Here is a 24,417-nt window from a genome sequence, read left to right on the forward strand (position 1 = left end):
TATTTATTATTTCTATTTTTTTTTAAATTTTCGAAGTATTTAAATAAATTCAATTCAAGATGTGAGTGTGATGAATGATGACCTGATTTGCTTTAATACCCGTCTCTTCTTTTACAGCCCGGACGAATTGACAGTTTAACTTATCGTTTTCTCTCTCTGAACTTAGCAGATACATCCGATATGAAGATGGATCATCGGGTTTTCGGATAACAAACACCTTGCTCTTAAAGTTCTTTTTTTTTTAACTTTTAATCACTTGTGGGTTTACACCGTTTGAAACAACCTAAAACATTTTTTTTTTTACAAAAAAACCCCCAAACTACAATAACATGAGACATTTACTTTACTTTCTGTCTACAAACACAAGTCAATGTAAGAATACCCCCCCTCCCCCCACCCACCCACCCACCCTCGATTAACTCTAAATCTCAGTCACAGATCCTCCACATAAACCTCAACACGATCTAACCTCACCTCGCCACCGTCAGCTCACTTCAGCGCTCGTCCGCTGGCAAAGCAGACAACGCTGCAGATCCCAATGAGCCCCTGACTACGTCTGAACATCGACACCAATATTTACAGATCGGAAAAACTGATTATTGATTGACCACTTCACAAACACGCTTCGACCTAAAAGTAACAACTGCAGAGTTCGGTTAAGCACAGAAGGGAAAAACATCAGGGAGGAAGAAACAGTCTGTAAATCTGGCGCCGCCGCCGCTGCTGCTGCTTCCTCGAACACAACGACAAACACACCTGGAAACATTTCTGCTTCCTGGAATCTAAAAACCAGTATCTGACAATCAGATGAGTCTGTTTTTCGTTTTTTTTTTTATCCCGCTGCTCTCAGAAGATGCACCGCTCTCGCAGTGAGGAACACAGTACGAACAGGGGCAGACTGCCGCAACAGGAAGTGGTCAGTCTGGGGAGGGGGGCTTCACAGTGAGGTCTCCAGGCTGTGCAGGGGGCTCCCCGGACACGGCGGCAGCCCCGCCGAGTTGGACGGGATCAGACCGGGCCTGGAGGCGTCCTTGTGCGGCGGGACGACGCAGCCCGTGGCGTTGTTGTTCTGGTTGGGCGAGGCCGGGAGCGGCGGCAGGCTGGACAGTCCGGTCAGCGGCGGCGGGACGAGGACGGAGTTCCGCTTGGTGGGCGCGTCGTCCTCGCCCTCGCCGTCGTTCTCGTCGATCAGGGGGATCTGGGGCTCCGAGTCCTCGATGTGGAACTCGGGGTGGCTCATGAAGTTGTGGATGGAGCTGCGGGCCTCGGGCGTCTCCAGCCCTTCGTAGGGAGACACGCTGTCTCTGAAGGCGTTCACCACGCGGATCTGAGAGACGAGAGGAATGGTAATGAGAACAGTTTATATCAAACATTTGTCTTAGCAGGAATCAGCCTCTTGGATGTATCCACTGTAACCAATGGGATCTATCTCTAGAGTTGGTGTAGGATTTATTGTAATCAGCTGGAATCACTCGTCTGTGGACATTTCTAGATTTTCAAACAGTCTCACTCTAAAACATCCTGCCAGTGTGTGTGTGTGTGTGTGTGTGTCGCTCTGCTGTGAGCAGGACTGCTTCGGGGAGTTGGTGCATCCGACTTATCATTGTCAAATGGCAAATCACCTGGGGGAAAAAAGATTTTCAGGTTGGTCTCGATGTGATCCTGACTTCTTCTTCACAGTTAAGATTCAGAAATATTTGTTGTCAGCCTATCACGGCACAGGTGACCGGTGCAGTTTGGGGCGAAGTTTCCCGAAGTTGAACTTCAGTGTAGCGTTAGAGACGATACACATTCAGACTCCCAGGACACAGAGATTAGATATGGAGCCCAGTCCTGGACCGGGGGAAGGGGCTTTCATCAACAGACATTGGCAATGTCAACCGACAAATCCCTGTGTCAACATACAGAATGAGCACCTTCATCATTTTTTTTTTTTGTGCTAATAAAATCTACCTTTTGGTACCTTACTGCTGTGTTAGTCGATACGGTTTGCTGTATTATTTATTCACCAAGGGAGATTCGGGGTGTGGTAGGTGGGTGGATGCTCATGATGTGAAAAATGTCAAAAGAAACGGGTTATAATCTTGCTTTGACAAAATGTTGCACACAAATATCAATAATAGCAAAGATAGAACTTCACTGCAGCCTGGGTCTGAGTTGAATAAAAGTTGCAGAGTTCCTTAATCTGCTTGAATCCCCTGGCCCGGGTTTTTCCTTTTAAAAGTGGATCCCCTACCTGTGTCTGGATGCGGTTGAGGCCGCGGCACCAGAGCACCTGGCCCCGCCTCAGCTCCATCTCGGCGTGGTCGATCTCATCCAGGTCCTCCATCTCCTCCAGCTCCTCCTCGGGGATCTCCTCCTGCTGCGTGCCGTGGCCCGCCGTCTTCAGGAACTTCAGCCACTTGGTGGGGACGCTGGACACCAGCTGAGAGGGGGACCGACACAAACACCACAGGCCTGTCAGAGCCCCTCGCCCGACCTGAAAATCTTACTGAGACCACCTGAAGGCTGGAGAGACTGGAGGTTTTATTGTCCCCTCAGTTTACATTAGATGATCACGTATCTATTTTCTCCCCACATTTCCTGTCTTCTATCCAAAAAATGTGTCTCACCTGTCCCCACAAGAGGCTGGTGAGGCCCAGGAAAAGGCACCACAGCCACTGGTCCAGGCTCAGAGCCACACAGCTGAACGGTTTGCCACCGAACTGCACGATGACCACCTGCAGGAGAGACAGAGTTTTAGAATCACGCGACACCGTGAACCGGAGCAGGTTTGGCGACCGCCTGCGAACGCCCTCGCCCGTCACCTGTATGAGTAAGGTTCCCAGGACGATGGAGCAGAAAATGGGGTTCTTGAAGACGCCCTCGAAGACGTTCCTCTCGCCGTGTATCTTGCGGGCGTTGAGCTCGTTGAAGATCTGCAGGAGGACGAACGTGTTGAACACGATGGTGTAGTGCTCGGAGGGCGCGGCGTGGAGGGGCGCGTTCCGGCCGCTGTCGATGTCAAACAAAGTCTCGCCTGTGAGAGGGAGGGACAAAGAACACTGAGGAGGCAGAGAAATCGAGGCCGGTCCCTCCATTTTTATTTTTAAACACTCAGCATTCCCCCTTAATATCAGAACAAGCCTTTATGTCATTTTCACAAATACAAGGAATTTGTGTCTTGAAATATGAAGCAAAAATCACTTTTTCAGCATAAATGTGTGTATCTGTGGAGCCTGCCCACCCTGTTTTTTTTTTGAGCTGGCTAAACCCTACAGCCTGACTCTGAACCACTGGTTCAGATTTCTCTCCCACTCTGATGTCACAGTTGGATTCTTTGGGGGGTAACCCCGCCTGCAATCTGAGAATCTCCACTTTTCTGGTGAAGGGGTGTGACATTTGCTAAACAATTTGAAATCGGTTGACCAATCACAACAGACTGGGCCAGCTGGCCAATCAGAGCAGACTGGGGTTTATCGGGAGGCGGGGCTAAAATAAATCCAGGCGTTTTAGACAGAGGGTGAAGAGAGGAGCTGCAGGAATTGGCAGTATGAGAACACTGATGCCTTTTCTGAACATTAGAGCATGTAAACCTTTCCAAGTGGTGACCCAAATTAAAAGTATAAACGTGAATATGAGCAAAATATGTCACCTTTAATAGACAAATTCCAGGAACTGTGTTCAGGTAGAGACACATAGAAATAAGCAAACACCGACATGTAACTACAATGAACATGGACGTTAGTGAAAAATAGTGCAACGATGTTTTAAGAGTGCGAAGAACGCTAGAATAAATATTGTAATACGGCAAAGTGGTACGCCAGTTACTTTGCCATGAAGGTTTCCCTACTTTGGTTCACTTTGCCAAAGTGTGAAATCAGCGTGATTTTGATTTTTCCTTTTGTCCCTCCCGCGACTCTTAAAGGATAAAGTTGTATAGATAATGGATGGACATGACACCACTACGATGGAGTCAGTTCATGTAATGCATGTTCATGTCGATCGGTGGCCCTGAAGCTGTGGAGCGACCACTGACCTAGGAATAGCAGGGTGAAGATGAGGGTCAGCTGGTAAACGGCGTGTCCCAGGATGTTCTTCATCATGGTGCGGGAGATGAGCGGCTTCTTCCGGCCGTACGGGTTCCTGAGCAGCAGGGCTTCGGTCGGAGGCTCGGTGGCGAGGGCCAGGGAAGCGAAGGTGTCCATGATGAGGTTGACCCACAGCATCTGCACGGCTTTCAGAGGCGAGTCCTGGACACACAGACACACACACACACACACACGACCAGATAACCCTCAGGGGCCACTAAGGACACCAGTAAACAAAGAGACTGAATTTATAATGTTGGATTTGACAATATCCACTTTAAAACCCGTTAGACTAAAAATGATGAATCTCAGGGCGGTTCTTGGTCATGAATTTTTCTTCATCACTTCACATTGGACTTTTGACTGGTTATGCTGATTTGTTGTACGGTATATGTCATGTCGTCTGTCTGCAGCTCAGAATCACTGCTGCCCACTGTGGCCTGGCCGTCCTTGAAAAGAAGATACCTAATGTTGAAAAGTTTTTCCTGATTTACAAAGATGATCTTCCTGATGTTTGAAAATGTACATGTACGACATGGGCAGCAGTAACTTCCAAAATGTCCCAAAACAAGACACTGAACCAGAGACAGACCAGGACTTTATGGTGACACAGTTGCCTCTTTTGTGTGATTGTCTGAGTGGCGTGGGAATGCTGTATATTAAGTATCGTAAGTAGGTACTATAAAAATGCAGCCCATTACCTACAGTAATGACTATTCATTTTTTTATAACCCGATCCTTCTTCTGCAGCTTCTGTTTGAGACCTTAAGATTTGGTCTATAACATTAAATGTTCACGACTAAACTGAGCCATCTTGAACAGGACTGTGTGCAGTGGCTGCAAACTACCACATGACTGTCGTTAGTCTTTGACTCAAATGTCGACGGCTACATGGAAATACTGTGAGAGATATCAAATGAATTGTAACTTGAATCCTGCTGTTCTCAACTGTCCATGTGATGACAACGTAACAAGCTGGTGTGCTGTCTGTGGGAGTGGGACTGAACTGTTGAACCCGGAGGTGCTGCTGGCGTATTGGCGTGTGTTGGCTCTGACCTGCGTGATGCAGGCCCCGGTGAAGGCCACGATGACGGCCACCACGTTGACGGTGAGCTGGAACTGCAGGAACTTGGAGATGCTGTCGTAGACATTGCGGCCCCACATCACGGCCTTCACGATGCTGCTGAAGTTGTCGTCCGTCAGGATGATGTCAGACGCCTCCTTTGCCACGTCTGTCCCTGCGATGCCCTGCGGGACAAAGCAGGTGGGTAACCAAACCTGACTAAATCCTTCTGGATTCTTCCAGAACCGAACATGAATCTGCCTGCCGTCATTCTGGATGTGAGGGATACTTAAGAGATCATCTTTAATTGATCATTTAAATCTATCTGAAACGATAAAATGGATGACAATAGTAAAGACCAAAAAGCGGAATCTATTATCATCATCTGAATTGATAGAGTGATCAGTTCTTTGGGCTGTTCTGATCAAAACCTGACAGAAACATATAAAAAAAATGTTGTGTGCCTGAACGTCTGAGGGGAGAGGGGCCACAGTATATCTGAATATTTTATCATGCATCAACAGATATACATACGGTCACACCTTTTGGTTTTTTTCTTTCAGTTTATAATAACAAGTCAATTGGATAGAAGATCTTTTATGTACCGTTAATGATTCTAATAAAAACTGTGATGAATGTTGACAAACTAAAAGCAGCAGTCTGATATCAGCAACAGTCGTTACCATGGCGAAGCCAACATCAGCTTTCTTGAGGGCAGGCCCGTCATTTGTTCCATCTCCAGTAACCGCGACAACCTGCCTCTGCTCCAGCACCGTGCTGTCGATGATACCTGAGAGGACGACACGCACACACACACACACACACACACACATTCTTTGAGGAAATAGGCTCTAAGGTGATTTAACATAAGCTACTACCTTGTTGTCTCTGCTGTGTTTACCACTTTTATTTATCTTTGTTTTAATCTAATATCAGGGCAAGTTTGTCTTTTACTAATTTAAGTGTTTATATGCATGTAGAACTCTTTAAAATTGCTTTTTGAAATAATTGTACTGTTTAAATGAATAGTCAACCCTGTCTGACCAACCACTACAGCTATCTGGCCGTCTCGCTCCCCCATCCCGCCCACCTGATTTGAGTGTATCTGACCTTTGACCAAGGTGTGTTTGTCTGTTGGTGAAGATCTGGCGAGGACCCGCAGCTTTGGCCAAATCTTGTCAATACGCTCCTGCTCAATCTGCAGAGGGAAAGAGAATAAAGAGACACAAATATGATATTGTTTGCAAAGCATTAATTCAATTTAATTCTATTCACTTAATCCAAATGAAGTGCTGAAGGGGGAAGTGGTGCCCCCTCCCAGAAGGGTCACCAGATAAAATTTCAGGCCCATAAACACAACTTCGTTGGGAAAGTATGATTTAACAACTCTGGACCCTCAGGGTGAGGGTGGAGCTAAAGGGAAATGTCAAAGAGGAAGATGTCTGTGGAGATTCTCATTAATCCAGGTCACAGTTATCTTCAGGAGCAACTGGACTCAAACTACAACCAAGTCCAGTTGTTCCTGATTCAACACCCTAGTGGTCAAGGAGGAGGACTTCAGGTCTACTTTGAGACAGACATTGCTGTGCGTTGCTGGTCTCACCTCTCCTAGCTCGTTTCGGATCTGTCGGTTGAACTCTTTGCCCTCCATACACACAAAGTCGTCTCCCGGTTGCAGGATGCCACATTTGGCGGCGATGGCCCGCGCCGTGTTTATGTTGTCTCCGGTCACCATGCGGACCGTGATCCCGGCCCGCTGGCACTTTCTGATGGCTTCTGGTACCTGTCGAGAACAGCATCAACAGGGAGAGAGTGACACTCGCCGAGGTTCACAGGAGAGCCTAGGATTGGTGACGGCACACAGAATCCTCACTGCTGAGAAGCACCTTGCTTTGGGCCTTGAAGGACCCCAGGTTCTGCTAAGAGAGCATGGGGGTCTCTTTACATCCAAGACCATGTCAGTCAAAGAATTGTTGAATTTTTGTAAAAAAAACCTTTTCTTTTCACAATGATATATGGAAGTTTTTGTTGCTTGGAAAACGAAGCCAATGTTAATTTTTTGTATTTTTGCTACTAGCTTTTGCCTCTACTGAAGGTATAGCATTGTAACCAGGTGCCAGTCTCTTTACTTTTTCCAATTTTGAGTCACTGTAGCTTCTAGTCTGCCCTGAAGAAGTAGTGCTGTCCAGAGAGCGTATTATAACCTCTTGTTCTTGCTCCCGGCAAGAAACCATGTTCGGTGGCAGAGAGAACGGACAGTACATGTTGTCCCTTCAATACATTCATCGTCATCACCATTCCTAAAGCAGCGCTCCTCAAGCAGAATGGCTCTGCCTGAAATCCATCTCCTGCAGCCCTTTCAGACAATTCGGAATTGATTTTATTAGGAAAAAAGACCCATTATGTACTTTAAAATCAAACCCAAAAGAGTCTTAAAATAGGAACCGACCATAGTGTTTAAGGAAACTCCTCCTCAGATCTGTGTGTATTTGTTCTGGATGAAGCTGACGTACCTCAAGTCTCACTGGGTCCTCAATACCGACGATGGCAATGCAGGTGAGACCGGTGATGATTTGGGCCTCGTCGTCCCAGTCAGGCTCTCCGTCAGCGGCAGGGAAGTCTTTGTAGGCGAGGCAGATGGTTCGTAGGCCCTCCGAGGCCATTGGCTCAATCACCTTCTTCATCAGGTTGTCTCGGTCGCGAGGTTTGAGGTCTTTGGATTCGCCGCTGGCTATTTGGATCCGACAGCACCTGGAAACACAGGAGAGCGTCATTCGATTGTCATCTGACTGAGGTCAGAGCTCTGTCAGAAGCAGCGGCAGCAGTAAACCTACTTCCTGAGCAGGATCTCAGAGGCCCCCTTGCTGAATATGCGGTAGCTGCCATCATGGTTCTTTAGCACAGTACTCATGGACTTCCTCGTAGAGTTGAAGGTGTAGACCTTGAACAGTCTCTCCTCTGAGATTTCATTGCGGATGGCCTGGTAGTCTCTGTGCAGGTCGAGGGTGAGTCCCAGTAAGGCACATTCAGTCTTGTTTCCCACCTGCCGTGGTAGCCCACCCTCCTTCTCCGGAGGCTACGGGAAGCAGCAGCAGAAATTACGTTAAATTGGAATTTTTCAAGTTTTTAGCTTCTTTACACGGTGCGAAAAATCAAACTCACAAATGCAGCTGCACGTGACAGCAACATCAATCCAGCTGCAGCTTTGATGTAAAACTTTCAGCAAACATTAACATTTAGGGGCATCATGGTTCCAGATGACATTTTAGAGTCACTTTCCCTTTCAACAACCTGTGCTATGCCTCAGACAAGATGTTCCATTAAGATCAGTCTGCCCCGTCAAATATTCACTGAATCCACCCTTTCGAATGTGCAGATTTACCACTTTTGTATGACTTTGGTATTTGGACTGTTACTCAGACAAAACTAGACTTTGAATTACGTCAACACTCTCCAACAACCCCTTCATCACAGTCAGTTTGAGTTTTAGTAGTTTAATCCATGATGGAACATTTAAGTAGGAAAAAAAATACTCTAATTTGTTTTGTCTATTATTGCTCGCCATGAGCTATTAGGCGGTTATAAACCACAGGTTGGAAAACAATATACATTATATATTACAATACGATATTACTAGAATTATACACTAAACACCTTGACAACTGAATTGCTTAGTCTGATTGATAGTGGAAATAAAGGATAATGACCATCAGCAGTGAACTGAAGGAAACACTGCTATGGACTTCTTGTAGTTGAACCTGTTTGTTTCCCATGTGCCCTGAGCTGTGCAGTGGATCTCGGAGGCAATGATCAGATGAGTCCTGAGCTGCTGTGGCAGCTCTCCAAACCAAACTGCTCTCTCAGGCAAATGCTTAAATCACAGAGCTTCCTGAATGGGGAGCTATTTTTACAGCTCACCATGATCTTGGTGGTGTAGGCGCAGTTGACCCCAATACCCAGGATGAGCAGGTCCAGCGTCTTGGCAGGGATCTTGCTCGACTCCGGCACCTCCTTGTAGTAGGATCCTGAGATGTAGGCCTGCACCACTCGCATGCGGTTCATGGTGAGTGTGCCTGTCTTGTCGGAGCAGATGGCTGTGGCGTTGCCCATCGTCTCGCAGGCGTCCAGGTGGCGAACTAGGTTGTTGTCCTTCATCATTTTCTGACAAAAGAGGATGGCAGCATTACCTGAGTCTGAGTGCTTTATTCTGAATTTATGAGACAATTACAGCACAAACATTGATTGTCTGGATTGATTGGAGAAGGTAAAATAGGCCCATGAAGGTCAACACATAAATAATAATGTGAAACCTGTTAATTCACCGAGTGCTTTGATATCAAACCTCCAGCTTTCAGGCTGTATATGGCCAAGTCAATGGCCAACGTCAGCTCAGAAACCCAAAATATATTCATTCAAATATTAGAATAAGATGTCCTTCAGGTTGGACAAGCATGACGGCGACAGACATAACAAATATCACCCAACGAGCCATTTTGTGTGTGGGATCAATGACAAGGGCTCAAGTATTGTCTTGTATGGCACGACCAAAGGTGACGTTTAGTTTGAGCAAATTGTTGAGGCTAAAACCTGCTGTGAGTAGCGTCATAATCATCATCCCTCTGACATCAGAGATGGACAGTATTTCCACCCATTGCATTCGAAAGGATATTTTAAGGATTGGAATTGGCCTTGATAGGAAAAAGGTTCCCCTTCTTGAATACAGACCTTGACTGAATAGGCCAAGGAGATGGTGACGGCCAGAGGAAGACCTTCAGGCACAGCAACCACCAGCACCGTCACACCGATGATGAAAAACTTGACCAAGAACTGCACGTAGATGGGTCCACACTCCTTGGCCCAGGGAACCCCCTGAATCCAGAAGGTATCGATCAGGAAACGAGTGATGAGGATGAGGACGGTGAGAGCCGACATCAAAAGACCTAAGACAAAGACAGAGATTCATAGAGGGAGACAGGGACACAAAGAGGGAGACGGGGAGGTGTTGTCAACACATTTTCATCAGTGCCATACAACCCCGTTGTTTTACAATGCCTCGTCCAACACATCTTCAACATATATTGTATGTCACGCATGCAGCAGTGGTGTCACACATCCTTTCCCTGGAGAATGTTTCAACCTTTCAACGACCATTGCTTTTTCACTGATGCGTCTTCACATGTAGGGGAAATTAATTCTCAGTCTTGATAAATAGTCTTTAACAATACAAACCTCTCTCCAAAATGTGGCGGCCTGGAAAACTGGGATTTTTGAGAGATTTGCATGAATCAAGCTTATTTTTTTGAAATGCTTCATGCTGAGGGGAGGGCAAATGATCAATAAATATGTGAATAGTCGAAGATGCTTTAACTGCCACTGGAAAATTTGGTTGTGAAATACAGTAATTAAGACTGCTTCAAAAAGTATAAGACTGCAAGGACCTTGTGGCGAGAACATGTGCACGTTTTTTTACAGTATCTTTTACTTTCAAATGTCAGCAATGATACTTTCGTTTGGTTGAAGTAATTTCACAAGTCAACACAAACAATAAAAAGCTTTCGCTCCTATTCCGAGAACGGAACCAAATATCTGTCACTCGATTTCTCTCGAATGTCAAACTTATCTGATTATCAGGCTGTGTACCTGCTTTGCCGATCTGCATAGCCAGTTTGGTCAGCTTCCCCTGGAGAACAGACTTCTCTTTCTTTGGCAGGTTTTTCTTCTTATCTGGTTCTTCGTCCTCGTTGAGCGGCTGCATCTCAACATTGGCTCCATCCTTGTTTTTGCCTTCGGAGGACAAATTTAAATCAGTAAGGTCTTCAGTTGTTAAGACACAAAAAAATCAAAACTGCTGCAACTGCTAGGCTACTTCAAGTCCATCCATCCATCGTCTACTGCCATTTAAGGGCCATGGGGGGGGGGGGGGGGGGGGGGCTGGAGCCAATCCCAGCTAACATTGGGCGAGGGACGCCGCCTATTGCAGGGCAACATACAGAGACAAACAACCATTCACTCTCACACCTACAGTCAATTTAGAGTCTCCAATGAACCTAACCCCATTCTGCATGTCTTTGGACTGTGGGAGGAAGCCAGAGAACCCGGAGAGAACCCATGCATACACAGGGAGAACATGCAAACTCCACACATAAAGGCCCTGTTTGGTTTGAACCGGGATTCGAACCAAGAACCTTCTTGCTGTAAGGCGAAAGTGCTAACCACTACGTGCTAACCACTACACCACAGTGCAGCTACTTCAAGTCAACGTAAAAAAATAAATTGCTTTTTTATTCTCAAATGACAGCCGGTAGAGTCTTAAAAAGAAGCCACATGAATAAATTGGTTGAAAATGTTTCTTCAACTTTGTTCCTTGTCAATTGCTGTTAAGCTGCTGGCAATAAAATCGACAATTCTTGCAGATGTTTCACATTTAAACGTTACAGAGACAGGGACAGATAGTTGCATTTAATCCTACAGAGGGCTTGTGAAAACACTGGATGATTCTCCCTTCCAATGGTCGCCATCTGTTGGCTATACGTAGCAGGAATGGGGGGACCAGCAAAATATTTTCAAACTTGTGAAAATGGCAACAAGGGAGGACACGTCGTCAGAGCCAACATTGAAGTAACAAAATACAATGCCAATTTTTAAGTCAAGTAAGCGATGCTGCCTGTAGATATCATGTCAGGCGACAATCATAGTCATGCAATCGTCATTTCAGGCGACTGCCCTGTTCGATTTGCGACAACGCTAGGCTGTCGGAATCCCCACACTGCGTCGGTGTGTATACCGTGTGCTACATGTAAGTGTACTACCTGAGGTATCCGATTTGAAACACAGCATGTGACGAAACGACCAGTAAAGGGCGGGGCCGCGCGGGGGGTGGGTCAACATGTCAGTGGTGTTTATCTAATCCCAGTCTGGGTTTATAGTATGCGTTGGATAGCAGCATGAATGGGCCAGAAAAACTTACTAACAAACTAACCCAGTAACCAACCGGACTCCGTCATCTGTTCTGTCCGTATCACCTGAGTTACAATGAACACTCAAAACGCACTGTGGCTCTCTGACAGAGTGTGTGTGTGTGTGTGTGTGTGTGTGTGTGTGTGTGCGTGCGTGCGTGCGTGCGTGTGTGTGTATGTGTGTGTGCGTGAGTTTGTGTGTGAGCGTGCTGATCCCAGCTCAGTAATGAGGTTATTAGTGGACAGGCAGGCGGCAGCAGCAGGCAGGAGAAGAAAGCAGCTGCCAAGCTTAAGGCCGATAATCTGCTTGGTCCTAATCACCATCAACCGAGTCAGGAGCACCTGCTGCTGCTGCTGCTCAGACCACAGGGACCAGCACTGCACCGTGTGGGACCACGGGGGACCGCGCAGAACCGGCAGACCTCGCCAGGAGACCATGAACTATGAGCCCAGGGAAGAAGCAGGGGTCTCACTGACCTCCGAACCCCGAAGGTCCACCAATGACACGGATCTGTTGCAGTTATGTGACCAGTCTGATCAGACCCACCTCTTGTAAGCCAACATACAGTCGATTTTTTTGTTTCTCCAATTGAGCTGTATTGGCTCACAAGACCCTCAAGGCAGCAACAGCAAAGGTGATCATATGCCAGATCACATTGTACAGATCTGCAAATCAAAAAAATCTAAAGCATTGCAGAAAAATATCATTATATCATTGTCATTTTTGAGTCTCACCAGAACAAAAGTCTCATCAAACAGCCACACAAGTCCACATACCGTCACCAAAACTAATGAGGGTTTTAACGGAAATCTTCGGGAGAACATTACATCACCCTTTGGAACCCTATGGAAATACTGCATAGTGGACAACCCCCACCCATGAAAGGGAGGTTGTCCACTATATTTCCATCTCAGCACATCTGTACACTGACAACTGTCCTCACATCTCAGCAAACACTGAAACAACAACAACAAAAAATGAAGTCCCCTTCCTTTGTTTAAAAGATCAAATATTCAAAGTGTAAGCCTTCAGCCCCTTCATCTGAACAGTTATCAAGACGACAAAAAATATACAAGTCTGGCTCATGTGTTGGGATGACGTACTGACCCACCCTTTCCTACCTGCTGCAGAGACAGAGTAAGAGACGAAATCAAGGGTGCTGTCTTTTTGTTTTTTTTCCTGAATTCAAAATCAGTGAGGAACAGAGCGGGATGACATTCATGCAATGCAACACGAGGCCAGGGACACCGTGAGCCTCACAAACGAATCCACTCGGACTGAACGAATGTGACAAACGACAGAGAGGGTGGATCATTCACGTCGGTGTGATGTGGCTCGGTTCCGTCGTGGCCAATAAGACCCAGGGATATCGATCCGGTGGGTCTTACTGAGGCCTCACTACTCGTGTCCTTCACCATCACAAGTGACCGATGTGAAAATCAGGATACGTATCTACCACACATCTTCTGGTGCAGCGTTTAGGGAATTCTTGTCTAAATGTGAACTATTTAGGGACTGTACTTCGGCTGTGACTGATAATGTTTAAACAAAAGCACAAGAAGAGACTACAGCTGTGAATAAACCAGTCAGCTTCAGGCCCTAGCCTATATCGGGGCCTCAGCAGAATTTGATTTGGGGGCCCCCCGGCACCACTAATGCTTTTGTCAATGCTTGATCGTTTGCGCACCTTCTGTAAATCTAACACACCCCTTATCAACTGTATAAGTTGTAGCTGTGTTGCTTACATTATACCAATGTCAGCCTTTATGCTTTTTAATCTTAAAAACTAGGCGACTCCCAATAGTGGTCCAGTGTTAAATTGGACTTTAATATTCAAAGTGATACAGTACTGAAGACACCTTGACTGAACAGAAAGACCTGTTTGAATGTTTATGGTAGAACATTGACATTAGTCATGCATGTTCTTTTTTGTGACATTGCCTTTATCTTTAACTTTATAGGCTACTTGCCCCTTCCATCAACTGTCTGACTGACTATGGCTGTATCGTGCCTATAGTTACATTGGGCAGGGGGCCCTAAGGCAGCCGGCCCTGGCTTCAGGTTAACTGATGGACAGACAAACTGAAGATTCTGCTGTTAAACACAAGCTTCACATTCATTACTACTGACACAGTAATGTGCCGCTCACCTTTCTTGCCTTTTTCCTCTTTTTTACCTGTGAAAGAAAAACATGCAGCAGCTGTAAATTATTCAAACACATGGAGCGGAACATTAATAAAACTTCAAAAGAGACAAAAACCCATACATTTATTATACTGTAGCCTATACAAATAATCTACTGATGACACGTTTTGGGAACAACTGTGGTTTAACACAACACAGCAGGCAAAGTCGGACTCTTGACCAGTCCACCATTGGTCTCAGACGTCAGTGGTACATCTCGGCCCATGAGTTTAAATTAATTGTCAGTGTTCCATCCGTGCAACAAGTCCACGTGTGACTATCAGTAATAAAAAGCAGAAGAATCGCATCTTGATCTCTCAGAGTCAGTGTGGACTAGTGAATCTGTGAGGTGGCTCAGCGGGTTGAACTCTGTATGTGAGCGAATGTGTTAATGTGTGAATGGATGGAAGGCAGGTTCACATTACATAGATGAACTTATCACCAGCTGAAGTTGAAACAGGTCCCCTCTTACTTTTCCTGTCCTTCTTCTCTTTCTTTTTCCGCTCCTCTTTCTTCTTGTCTTTCTCTTTCTTCTTCTTCTCTTTCTCAGCCTTCTCCTCGCCGTCACCGTCGCCGTCCTCACCAGCCCCGAGCAGCGTGAAGATGATGCCCGTCTGAGAGTTCACACCCACGGCGGTGACCAGCATCTTGCCAGAGCCCTCCATCACATGGGTACCTGAGGGGGCGAGAGAGGGCTGGGGGATTTTTACAGTATCCACTGGAGAACTACAATGCCCACTGACAATGCACTCACATGGGTCCATCTACATTTCTGTCTCCTTTAAGATAGAGACAGTATAACATGACAAAATCACGTCACATATTTTAGGCTCTGAGCATATGACAGCGTATTTGGGCCATTGTAGGTGAAGAAAAAAATTACTGTGACAGAGAAGGGGGTAATTAAAGTCGTTCATTTTGTTATTAAGATTTTAAATTGTTTATGTATAGCATGTTCCAAGTTTGGACATGTTAGGTTTGCACGCTTCATTCATGGCATGCCTTTGCAGCAGAAGCAAAGGCATGAGTGAACAGGTCAAGGTCAAGGGACAGATATCCCTAGGAGAGACTAATACCTCCCGGGTGATGGATGTCTTTCCGGGGGACTAGTTTCAACCTTGTATGGTTTAATCTTAATGCGTGAGTTCATGGTTTTGTATATAAACCCTTTGTGTTGCTCTGTCCGTGGTCGAACGTCCCCGCAGCGTGCAGGGACGGCGTCGAACCAGATCTGTTATAAACAGCGTCTGAATGCGAACTGTCTGATCAACGTGTCTGAATTCAAGATTTTCCTCAAGATGAAACTCGTCTATCATCTCAAGAATCACCTCTGACCATCACATTTACGAGAAGAATAATTAATATATTCTCTGACATTTCTGGAGTCATAAATTTGCAAGAAAGAAAACTCAAAATTAATTTACAGTTGAAGTAAAGAGAGCAGGGTTTGCATGTTTTTTGTTAAGGTTCCACATTTCTTCACTTTGCAAGGTTGGATCAAACTCATCAGACCACGGATTGCTGCTGCTTGCCATGTATACTGCCAGTGGTGGATGACCTCACCAAATTATACTTTGCGATCTGATTAAACAATAAGGAAAAAAAATGATGATTTCAGCCCAGAATCACGATGCTATTGTAAACATTGGGTCCTTGAAGAGACATTGCTGATACGTACTGATTTGAAGGCGGTGATAGGTTTTGTCTGTCGTGTTGTGTCCTATAAATCCCACTCACGTTGCCTTTAGATGTAACCAGCACCCGTCTATTGCTGTTCATGTTCTAGTTAGTCCGTGCACAGACACACACTTTGCATGTTTGTCCGTGTAGAAGTTTCCATTACACACTGTTGACAAATCTACTACTGTTGGAGAATAAACCAGGAAACAGCACAAGTGGCAGTTCTTAGTTAAACCTCTCACAGCAACGTTGTACAAGAAGCATGGTGTCTTCAACCAGGCCCCATGCTCCACTCATCTTGAAAACTACATTAGTTATTATTAAACTGATGTTGCCTGGAAGAAGATGGAATAGGGTGCGATCGTGTCACACAGAGCAGAGACCAACAAGCCAATCATCAATAAGGAACCATGTGCAGTCGGCGTGGCTGCAGGCTTTTTAAATAAGAAGGGTCCCATTTGGTGACCCTCAGAAGTCAAAGAGGTTCAAAGTTGTATCATGTCAGTGTTGGAAGGTGTGAAAACCATAGGACCCCCAGATTTAACAGTCTCAGAAATGGGCTGGTAAGAGCTGACGGTGACAGCTCAGGTCACAGTGAATAAATTGGCCATAACTTGCTGCGAGTCAAGCACCTGACAGCATCATGAGGTCTTCGTTGACGCTCTTCTTGACATGGTCCGACTCTCCGGTCAGGGAGCTCTCGTCGATCTTCAGATCGTTGCCCTGAATCAGGACGCCGTCAGCGGGGAGGAGGTCACCTGTGACAACACAGAGGTTCACAGCATTTAGTGGAGGAGAAAGAAAACATGTAACGCACTGCAGCAGTGCGAGGCTGGAAAATAGTTTAGTAATTTTCTAATGGGTCTAATGCTCCGGAGACGGTGGTTTTGTATTTGCGGCAGAGAAAAATCAGCTCATTATCATTATAGCACCGTGAACATGACCTCAAACTGTTTCATGAGCTTCTTCTCACCCTCCCCTTCCTACGGTGGCCTTTAGGTAACATAACGACATGGAGCCCCCCTCTAGAGCCAGTGTTTGGTTTTGACCTTTCTGGGCTGCCGCAGGGACAGCAACATGGCGGACCCCATGGAAGATAAACCGCTCCCTATGTAGAAGCTATCAAAAACACAATGATTCCTCGTTTCAGGGGATTATACACGAATTAGAATCTCATTATAAATATTATATTACATTTCTCTCATTAGTTTCCCCCCAAAATCCTACACACTGATGCCTTACTTTGAAAATTGTAACACACAAACTTCATTGAACACAACAGGCAAAAAAAAAAAAAAGGATTTAAATCTAATGTAAACAAAGAATGAACATTATGTATCTTGAGTCTAATCATCACTCAGGGTTAACTGGTGACCATGACTCTGCTTTCGACCTCTTCATGCTTTCCGTTCTCTCACCATATTTGATTTGTGCAATGTCTCCGACAACGATCTCGGACACGTTGATCTGGATCATCTGCCCCCCTCGGACCACGGTGAACTTCTGCTCCTGCTCAATGCGGCTCTGGAGGCCGCGGAACTGCTTCTCCTTGCTCCAGTCGTTGAAGGCCGTCACCAGGACCACGCACACTACGGACAGCAGGATGGCGGCGCCTTCGATCCACCCGGCCTCCGCCTCCCCCTCGTCCTCCACGCCGCCGGCCGCTCTGCCACAGTCTGAGCATTGAAACGGCAAAACATGGGGATTGAGATAGTCAGATCCCGAGTTAGTGTTCGTTAAATGTCTTCCTGGCTGTCGCCACGTGTCCAATGAGTAGACGTCCTGTGGGACTTTCAGATGAGGAAGAAGCTCAACTGATAAAGACTTGAAAGTGGCAGCCAACACCAGTTTGTGTGCAGTTCTCACGAAGAAGTTGATGGAAAATCAGTATCGGTATATGTAGGAATCAGATCTGCATATGGGCAGCACATCCGAATCTGCTTCTCAACTCTCCTTGCAACCACAGGTAGATACATTTAAAAAAAAATGAGCAATGGAAAGTGGCAAAAATTAGCCAAACATGAACCTGTGACTCCTGTGAAGGGGTCCAACACGAATAAGCCTTCAGACGCATAACTGTGACCAAGACGCACACTGTCCTCTGACTGTGAGTAAATCACGAATGACGATGATGTCATGTACAATGACAGCAACGGCACTAAACATGAGCGCTGTCCTATATTTCATTTTATATTTTAATTATATTTTAGTCTGAGGCATCGGCTTTGCAGGTTAGTTAAGTGTAAGTAAAGAAGAGACTACGGATGATACAGCATTCCTAATTTTAATGGAAAAACATTAATGAGAATGTTAAAACATGTGTATTTAAATTTGATTATTCAAAAAACAAAGTTGCAGCTCAGTTGCTCACTTTGGGCACATGAATTTCATGAACTAGTCCTATCATACAATGCTGATATGACAGGAAGTCATATCAGAATTATATTTGTATGATACTGCCAGGATACACACAGGCCCGTAATAAGAGCGACTTTTGCCGAAAAAATGAAAATAGAAAGATGAGCTCACTCTGTCTCTCAGCAGCTGGCGGTCTGTAGAAAGAAAGGCCTAGTGAAATGACGGCTGCCACCTCCAGGATGATGAGCGTGACGTCCTGCAGGGCTTCCCACACTAACTGCAAAAAGGTTTTTGGCTTTTTCGGAGGGATGACGTTCTGTCCAAACTCCTTTTTCCTCCTGTTGATGTCCTCTGCGTTTCCATCTAAACCTGCAGCAGGAAAAACAAGGAAAACATCAGCATCTTGACCGTACATGCCCCTCTCCAAGTATCCGGTGATCCACAATAACGCTTAATCCTAACTAATATTGATTAGCCAAAACACTGTTATTATGACTAATTAAACGACATTATTTGTCAAATCATTTGATACAATATAGTTAACCCCACAGAACTCCAGTCTCGTCATTTTAACAAACTCAAAGTTTATTCAACATTTTATAGGAGTTTGCAAAGTTTCAAATGATTGTTAGTGATGATCTGATATTCAGCGCGGTTCATTCTTGGTTGCAGAAGGAATTCAAGCTGAGGGATGTGAACTGGTTTGATGGTTATAGAAAAAAAAGATGAGCAAAAATGCGTTTACAGAGTTTACAGCTCTGTGAACTTAGGCCGAGTGCACATGAGGACTGTGACCAGCGGCGGACTCAGGCTGTTTGAGGGACAGGAGCTTAAAAATAGAAAAGGGCACCTACACGACACGGGGCCCAGTCAACGCGCAAAAATTGAATCGAAAACCGAATTGGGCATCATGTTTTCTCACCTGTAGGAGTACCGTATACAGCACTGCATCCCAATTTCTCTACTGGAAAGGGCACCCTTTGGGGCACTTGTCATGTAGGGGCGGCATAGAGGGCACCCTTTTCCATTGGAAGTGCACCCATGTAGGGAACGTCAAGTTTAGACCATTGTAAGGGCACCTCATACGGCACTGCATCATGTCTTCTCCACTAGGAGGGCTCTCATTAAGACACGACGGCACATCATCATAATTTATTGCACGAAAGGGCACCCTAGAGGGCACTCAATCATTATTTCCCCATGCGAAGGGGCAGCCAATAGGGAACTTCCTCTTGTGAAAATGTATAACATTTCATGCGTTTGAAGTGGAAGAAAAGGCTACATGTGGATTATCACGTCTGTTGTTTGTGTCTCTGCAGCAGCAGTGCGGCGTTGAGTGGGAGCAGGGATCAGACTGGTTTCCCCCGTGGAGCGGAGCGACATGTCGGGACACATCTCGGGTCCCTCTGGACACGCAGCCGCTCCTGCGCGACTGCAGCTGACTCGGGTTGGACTCAGCTGGGGTCTAACCAAACATTTTCTCCTCGCGCTCTCTGGAAATGAGACTCGGTGAACAGAGCACTGAGTATTCTCTGTTGTTTTTTTTGCTTTCAGGTGATCCGACTAAAAGTGGATGCGTCTACACCCGCTGGCTCTCACCCCAGAGACTCGGAGAAGTAAAGCTGTGTGATGGATTTTCCACCTATTTCCAGCTGCTGCTGACATTTTACTGGTCTCTGTCAGCAGGAGTCGAGATGCCTAAGGTGTTCACTGAGCGTGTGCAAGACGGACAGACTTGAATTAATGATGAGGAGGGAAATGCCAAAGGGCAGACGCATGAGTCACACTGAGTCCACCGAGACACACTGAGTCCACTGAGACACACCGAGTCCACTGGGACACACTGGGTCCACTGAGAGATCGTTGCACAACTCTACTAAAAAAGCACGGCTAAAATTACCTGTGATGGATCGTCGTGTACAGAAAGGATCTAAAAACCACTGAGTGTGTGTGGAGAGAAGTAACTCAAAGACTGATTAAAGAAAGAAAAGATCAACCTCTGATTTGTAATACATGTGATAAATCATACAAACAGTAGTGATGCTGCTCAGAGAGGTCAATATCTACACCAATACCTGTCAAGTGACTGACTGATCACATGATCAGTGCATCCCCAATTCAAGACATCCCTAGAATCTTCGTCTCAGCTTCACTGCCGATGATGGATAATCCAACAGGACAATTTTGCTCTAACAACATCTTTGAAAACCTCTTTGGTCTAAAATGTGTCCACTTCACATCATTGAGACTGCCTCAGAAAAACAGCCAGACACATTAGACAATTTTGCCCTCGCTACTTTATATCCCCCTATCTGAATTTTGCATTCATTTAAACACGTTATTTACAGACACTGTGCTCGTTTCATGTTGTCCTGAAGCTGACAGAAAGCAGAGCAGGATCAACAGAGGCTGCAGGTCACGGTCGACTTTGACCATCGCACAGTCAACAGTCCCTCAAGCCAGTTGGAACTTTTTACGTCCTCTGTCGGTTTAATGGGATCCACAGCGGGGGGGGGGAGGGGGGGTAGGGGTCCGTGAGTCACTTGGCGGAGGGGCCTAAAACATCATCACATGTCACCGTGACTGAAAACAATCAGCTGTATTTAGATTGGAGCATCTCGTAGCTTGGGGTAGATTTAGGATTCACGTTATTGTTGCCGTGACGCTCCAGCTGGCAGTCAACCCCGTTGCTCTAGAAATATAATCTGTATGGACACAAGTTGAGCACTGAAGCAGATCCTTTTTCTTTCTTTTTAAAACATGTTTACCTCCTACAGTTGACGTCTTCAGTCTGGCACACAGCCCATTAACGTCTCCGTAACTTGTCTGGATCCTGGTCAGAGCCTCCGGTCCTCTCAGCTCCATGAGCGAGCGCAGCTCCTCCAGCGAGCAGCTGAACTCGGCCTCGTGGTTGGCCTCATCGCGCCGGCCGTGTTTAGACCCGCGAAAAGAGTTGTTGGCCATGTCTGCTCCCCTGTGACTCAACAGAGGCCTTCCCCGACAAACACGGACTCAGTGGTGGGCCTGGGGTGCAGATCTGGCCTTACAGGGACTCTGTGACTGCAGGGGGATAGACAGTTCCAGTTATGTCAGAGGCCTAATCGGAAAACAAATACATATATCTCTAGGGGGAAATTGTACAAATATTAACATATAAAGGACGTGACTGGACTTAACAGTTGTGGCTGGGCGCAGGACACCGAGGTCATGTCCTTTGAAATGGTCCCAGGAACGTGGAGCATTACTCTCACTAATTACATGCTAATTCTTCAAAACTATACTGGTATGTTATATTCCATCATTTGATGTGAGAAAAGTAAGAGCGATTTAGTATTTTATTAATCCCTGGGATTGTGGATGCTGTCAAATAGCATGTCCATCATCATAAAGAACGATTACATTGAATTAAACTGTTCAATAAATAAAATGTGAAATAATAATGATAATCCAAAATTATCTTTATTGGGGTGGTAATTCCATTGTTGGAATAGGATTTAACTTGGGAAACTTGGACTCTTAGGTCTGTATCTATACAATCACATCGTATAATATTGTATCATATCGCATCGCATTGCATCGTATCGTATCGTGATTCAGCTGAAAATAAATTTCAAAAAATCACCCAAATTACTTGTTTACCAGTCAGATAAGATTTGTTTTATTCATTAATTAATATGACCTGATTTTGTTGAACTGATGAGAATATTTCCAGAACTGCTTGGCTTGTTCGCAACTAACTCTTCCATCAATCATCACATCAGACCCAGACAGCAACGGGTGTAAACATTAAATCTAGGTAAGGAAGGAATTTAACAAAAGAAAATATTCATAAAAAAGTATTTGTTCTGAGCAGCAGGGGAGTGATAAATATAAGGAAACAACATCTACACAGTATTAGGGTTCTGGATTCTCTCCTCGTCAAACTCAACATTTCCTACTTTCAAATGTCTAATTTTGTACTGCTGTCACGTGGTCTCACCTAATCACTGTCAGTAATCAGCCGAGTGTGAAACTCACAATCGACCAGGAAACTGTGAAGCAGGCAACATATCTGATCGTGCCTCCGTCCAGCCACACTGCTCAGCTCTTTAAGCCCAGTTACCGGAGGGAAAAGAAAAAAAAAGTAACGCGTGCATTTCGACTGTTGATTCACTTTGAACTGCACACAGTGTGTGGCGTGGAGCCCTGTGCATGCTGGTGTGTGACCTGAAAGCCTTTGTTCCTCACATGGTGTGACCTCTGTGCCTTCAGCTGTAATCTGTGTCAATCAGTCAGCCGAGCCTTAATCTGAGCGAGGGAGAAGCAGCCTGTTTGAGGCTGAAGGCGAGGAAGAGACGAGCGGCTGAGCGCAACCCGGACTGAGCAGGAGTCATGACGCTCAAACTGGTTGAATAAAGCCTCGCTGCTCGCTGTACAAAACTAAGTCCAAACACACACATACAGAGATCCAGTTCACAAAGCAGAGGCACACAAGGGCCTGCACATATTCTTATCAAAGAAGCTGCAACAAGGTTGAGGGATTTGAAGCGAATTAAATCTCTGTTGCTCAGTTACTTATGAACTAATGATACAGCAGCACGGGAGACTATGGCTGTGTGAAAGAGCGGAATAAACTGAGCAGTCAGTCCTCCACAAAGGGGGAAACGCGCTCACAGGAAACCTATTCATTTGCGATAAAGCCGTCTAGTGACTACCGAGAAGAAGAAAGGCTTCACTTACAGAAACTTCCCCCATCGCGTCCCGTTAGCAGCAGCAGGTATCAGCGGCAGTCCGATTACTCTGGGCAGCGTCACACACACAGCTCCAGACACAGCCCATAACCCGGCCACAGTTCTGCACCAAGACCTGCTCCGAGGACACAATTTACTCCCAAAAGCAGCTCGTCGTCCAGGAATTTCGATTTGACCTTCAGCGAGCTCACAGTCACAGGCAGTGCTTCATCGGAGGAAAAAACAGGAGCTGGCTAAATGCTTATCTGAGGAAAGCCTTGCTTAATCTAATTAGACAATCTGTGGCTCCACTGAGCGGCAGAGACACTGCGACTGCAGCTCCTTCTGCTGAGAGGGACACACCGGGTCTGCACACACCAGCTCTGCACACACCGGGTCTATAGAGAACCAGGTTCACACACACCAGCACTACACACACCAGGTTTGCACGCACCAGCTGCGCACACACCAGGTCAACACACACCAGGTCTGCACACACAGGGTCTAGACACACCAGGTCTGCACAGGTCTACACACACCAGGTCTGCACACACAAGGTCTAGACACACCAGGTCTACACACACCCCCTCTACAAACACCACCTCTACAAACACCAGGTCTACACACACCAGGTCTACACACACCAGGTCTTCACCCAGCAGGTCTGCGCACAACAGGGGTGGACACACCAGGTCTACACACGCCACCGCTACAAACACCAGGTCTGCACACACCAGGTTTACACACACCAGGTCTACACACACCAGGTCTACACAACAGGTTGTAAAACTGAAGACAGGGAGGTCACAGTGTGCTTAAGGAAGTAAGGAAGGAAGCAACCATCAGAAAACACCCTAGCAACCAGTGAGCCTCCAATAGCAACGGCCAACAGCCAATAGAGACTGTAGCAACCAGCTTGCAACAACCAGCAACAAGCAGCCTGGACACCAGCTACTGTCTATTCTGTCCCCTGTGCTCTGACTGCATACATTCTTGCTCACAACTGTAGTTTTCATTAGTTACAGACACAAATGCGCACAAAACTCACACACACTTCCCTGCCCCCACCTCCTGAGCAGCCGGCTGACGTCAGGTGACACACACACACACACACACACACACAAGCACGCACACACATGCACGCCCGCACACAAACACTCACACACAGGTGGATTACAGCACATAGAGAACCAGAGGATTAACTGAACACACACACACACACACACACACACACACACACACGTGTTATCGCTGTTTCACATTTGCAGGATAGTGATTTCACACTGATCTAGAGTAACTTTTGACCCGACAGCTGTGCAAGGACTCATTGGACAGATCATCCAGCGACTGGCCGCGTCATTATTCGTCTATTACAGCTCTGGATTCATGCTGCAAC

At 46.0% G+C, this 24,417-nt stretch overlaps 1 protein-coding gene across 1 annotated transcript; it reads right to left on the reverse strand.

Annotated features, from left to right (window-relative positions):
* Positions 1 to 416: 416 nt before the first annotated feature.
* LOC118315857 (plasma membrane calcium-transporting ATPase 1-like) lies at positions 417 to 23,431 on the reverse strand. Its single transcript, XM_035643488.2, has 21 exons — positions 23,032 to 23,431; positions 21,081 to 21,372; positions 18,484 to 18,681; positions 17,373 to 17,630; positions 16,587 to 16,712; positions 14,747 to 14,950; positions 14,240 to 14,266; positions 10,774 to 10,917; positions 9,859 to 10,073; positions 9,052 to 9,294; positions 7,968 to 8,209; positions 7,647 to 7,884; positions 6,737 to 6,916; positions 6,244 to 6,331; positions 5,817 to 5,923; positions 5,127 to 5,318; positions 4,019 to 4,232; positions 2,808 to 3,019; positions 2,613 to 2,720; positions 2,237 to 2,425; positions 417 to 1,327 (listed from the first exon to the last, which is right to left on the reverse strand). Exons 2-21 carry the CDS (start codon positions 21,274 to 21,276, stop codon positions 938 to 940), a joined length of 3,771 nt encoding a protein of 1,256 aa, XP_035499381.2. The 5' UTR covers positions 21,277 to 21,372; positions 23,032 to 23,431; the 3' UTR covers positions 417 to 937.
* Positions 23,432 to 24,417: the final 986 nt, after the last annotated feature.

This window comes from Scophthalmus maximus, chromosome 7 (assembly GCF_022379125.1).
Source record: "Scophthalmus maximus strain ysfricsl-2021 chromosome 7, ASM2237912v1, whole genome shotgun sequence".
Classification (NCBI taxonomy): Eukaryota; Metazoa; Chordata; class Actinopteri; order Pleuronectiformes; family Scophthalmidae; genus Scophthalmus; species Scophthalmus maximus.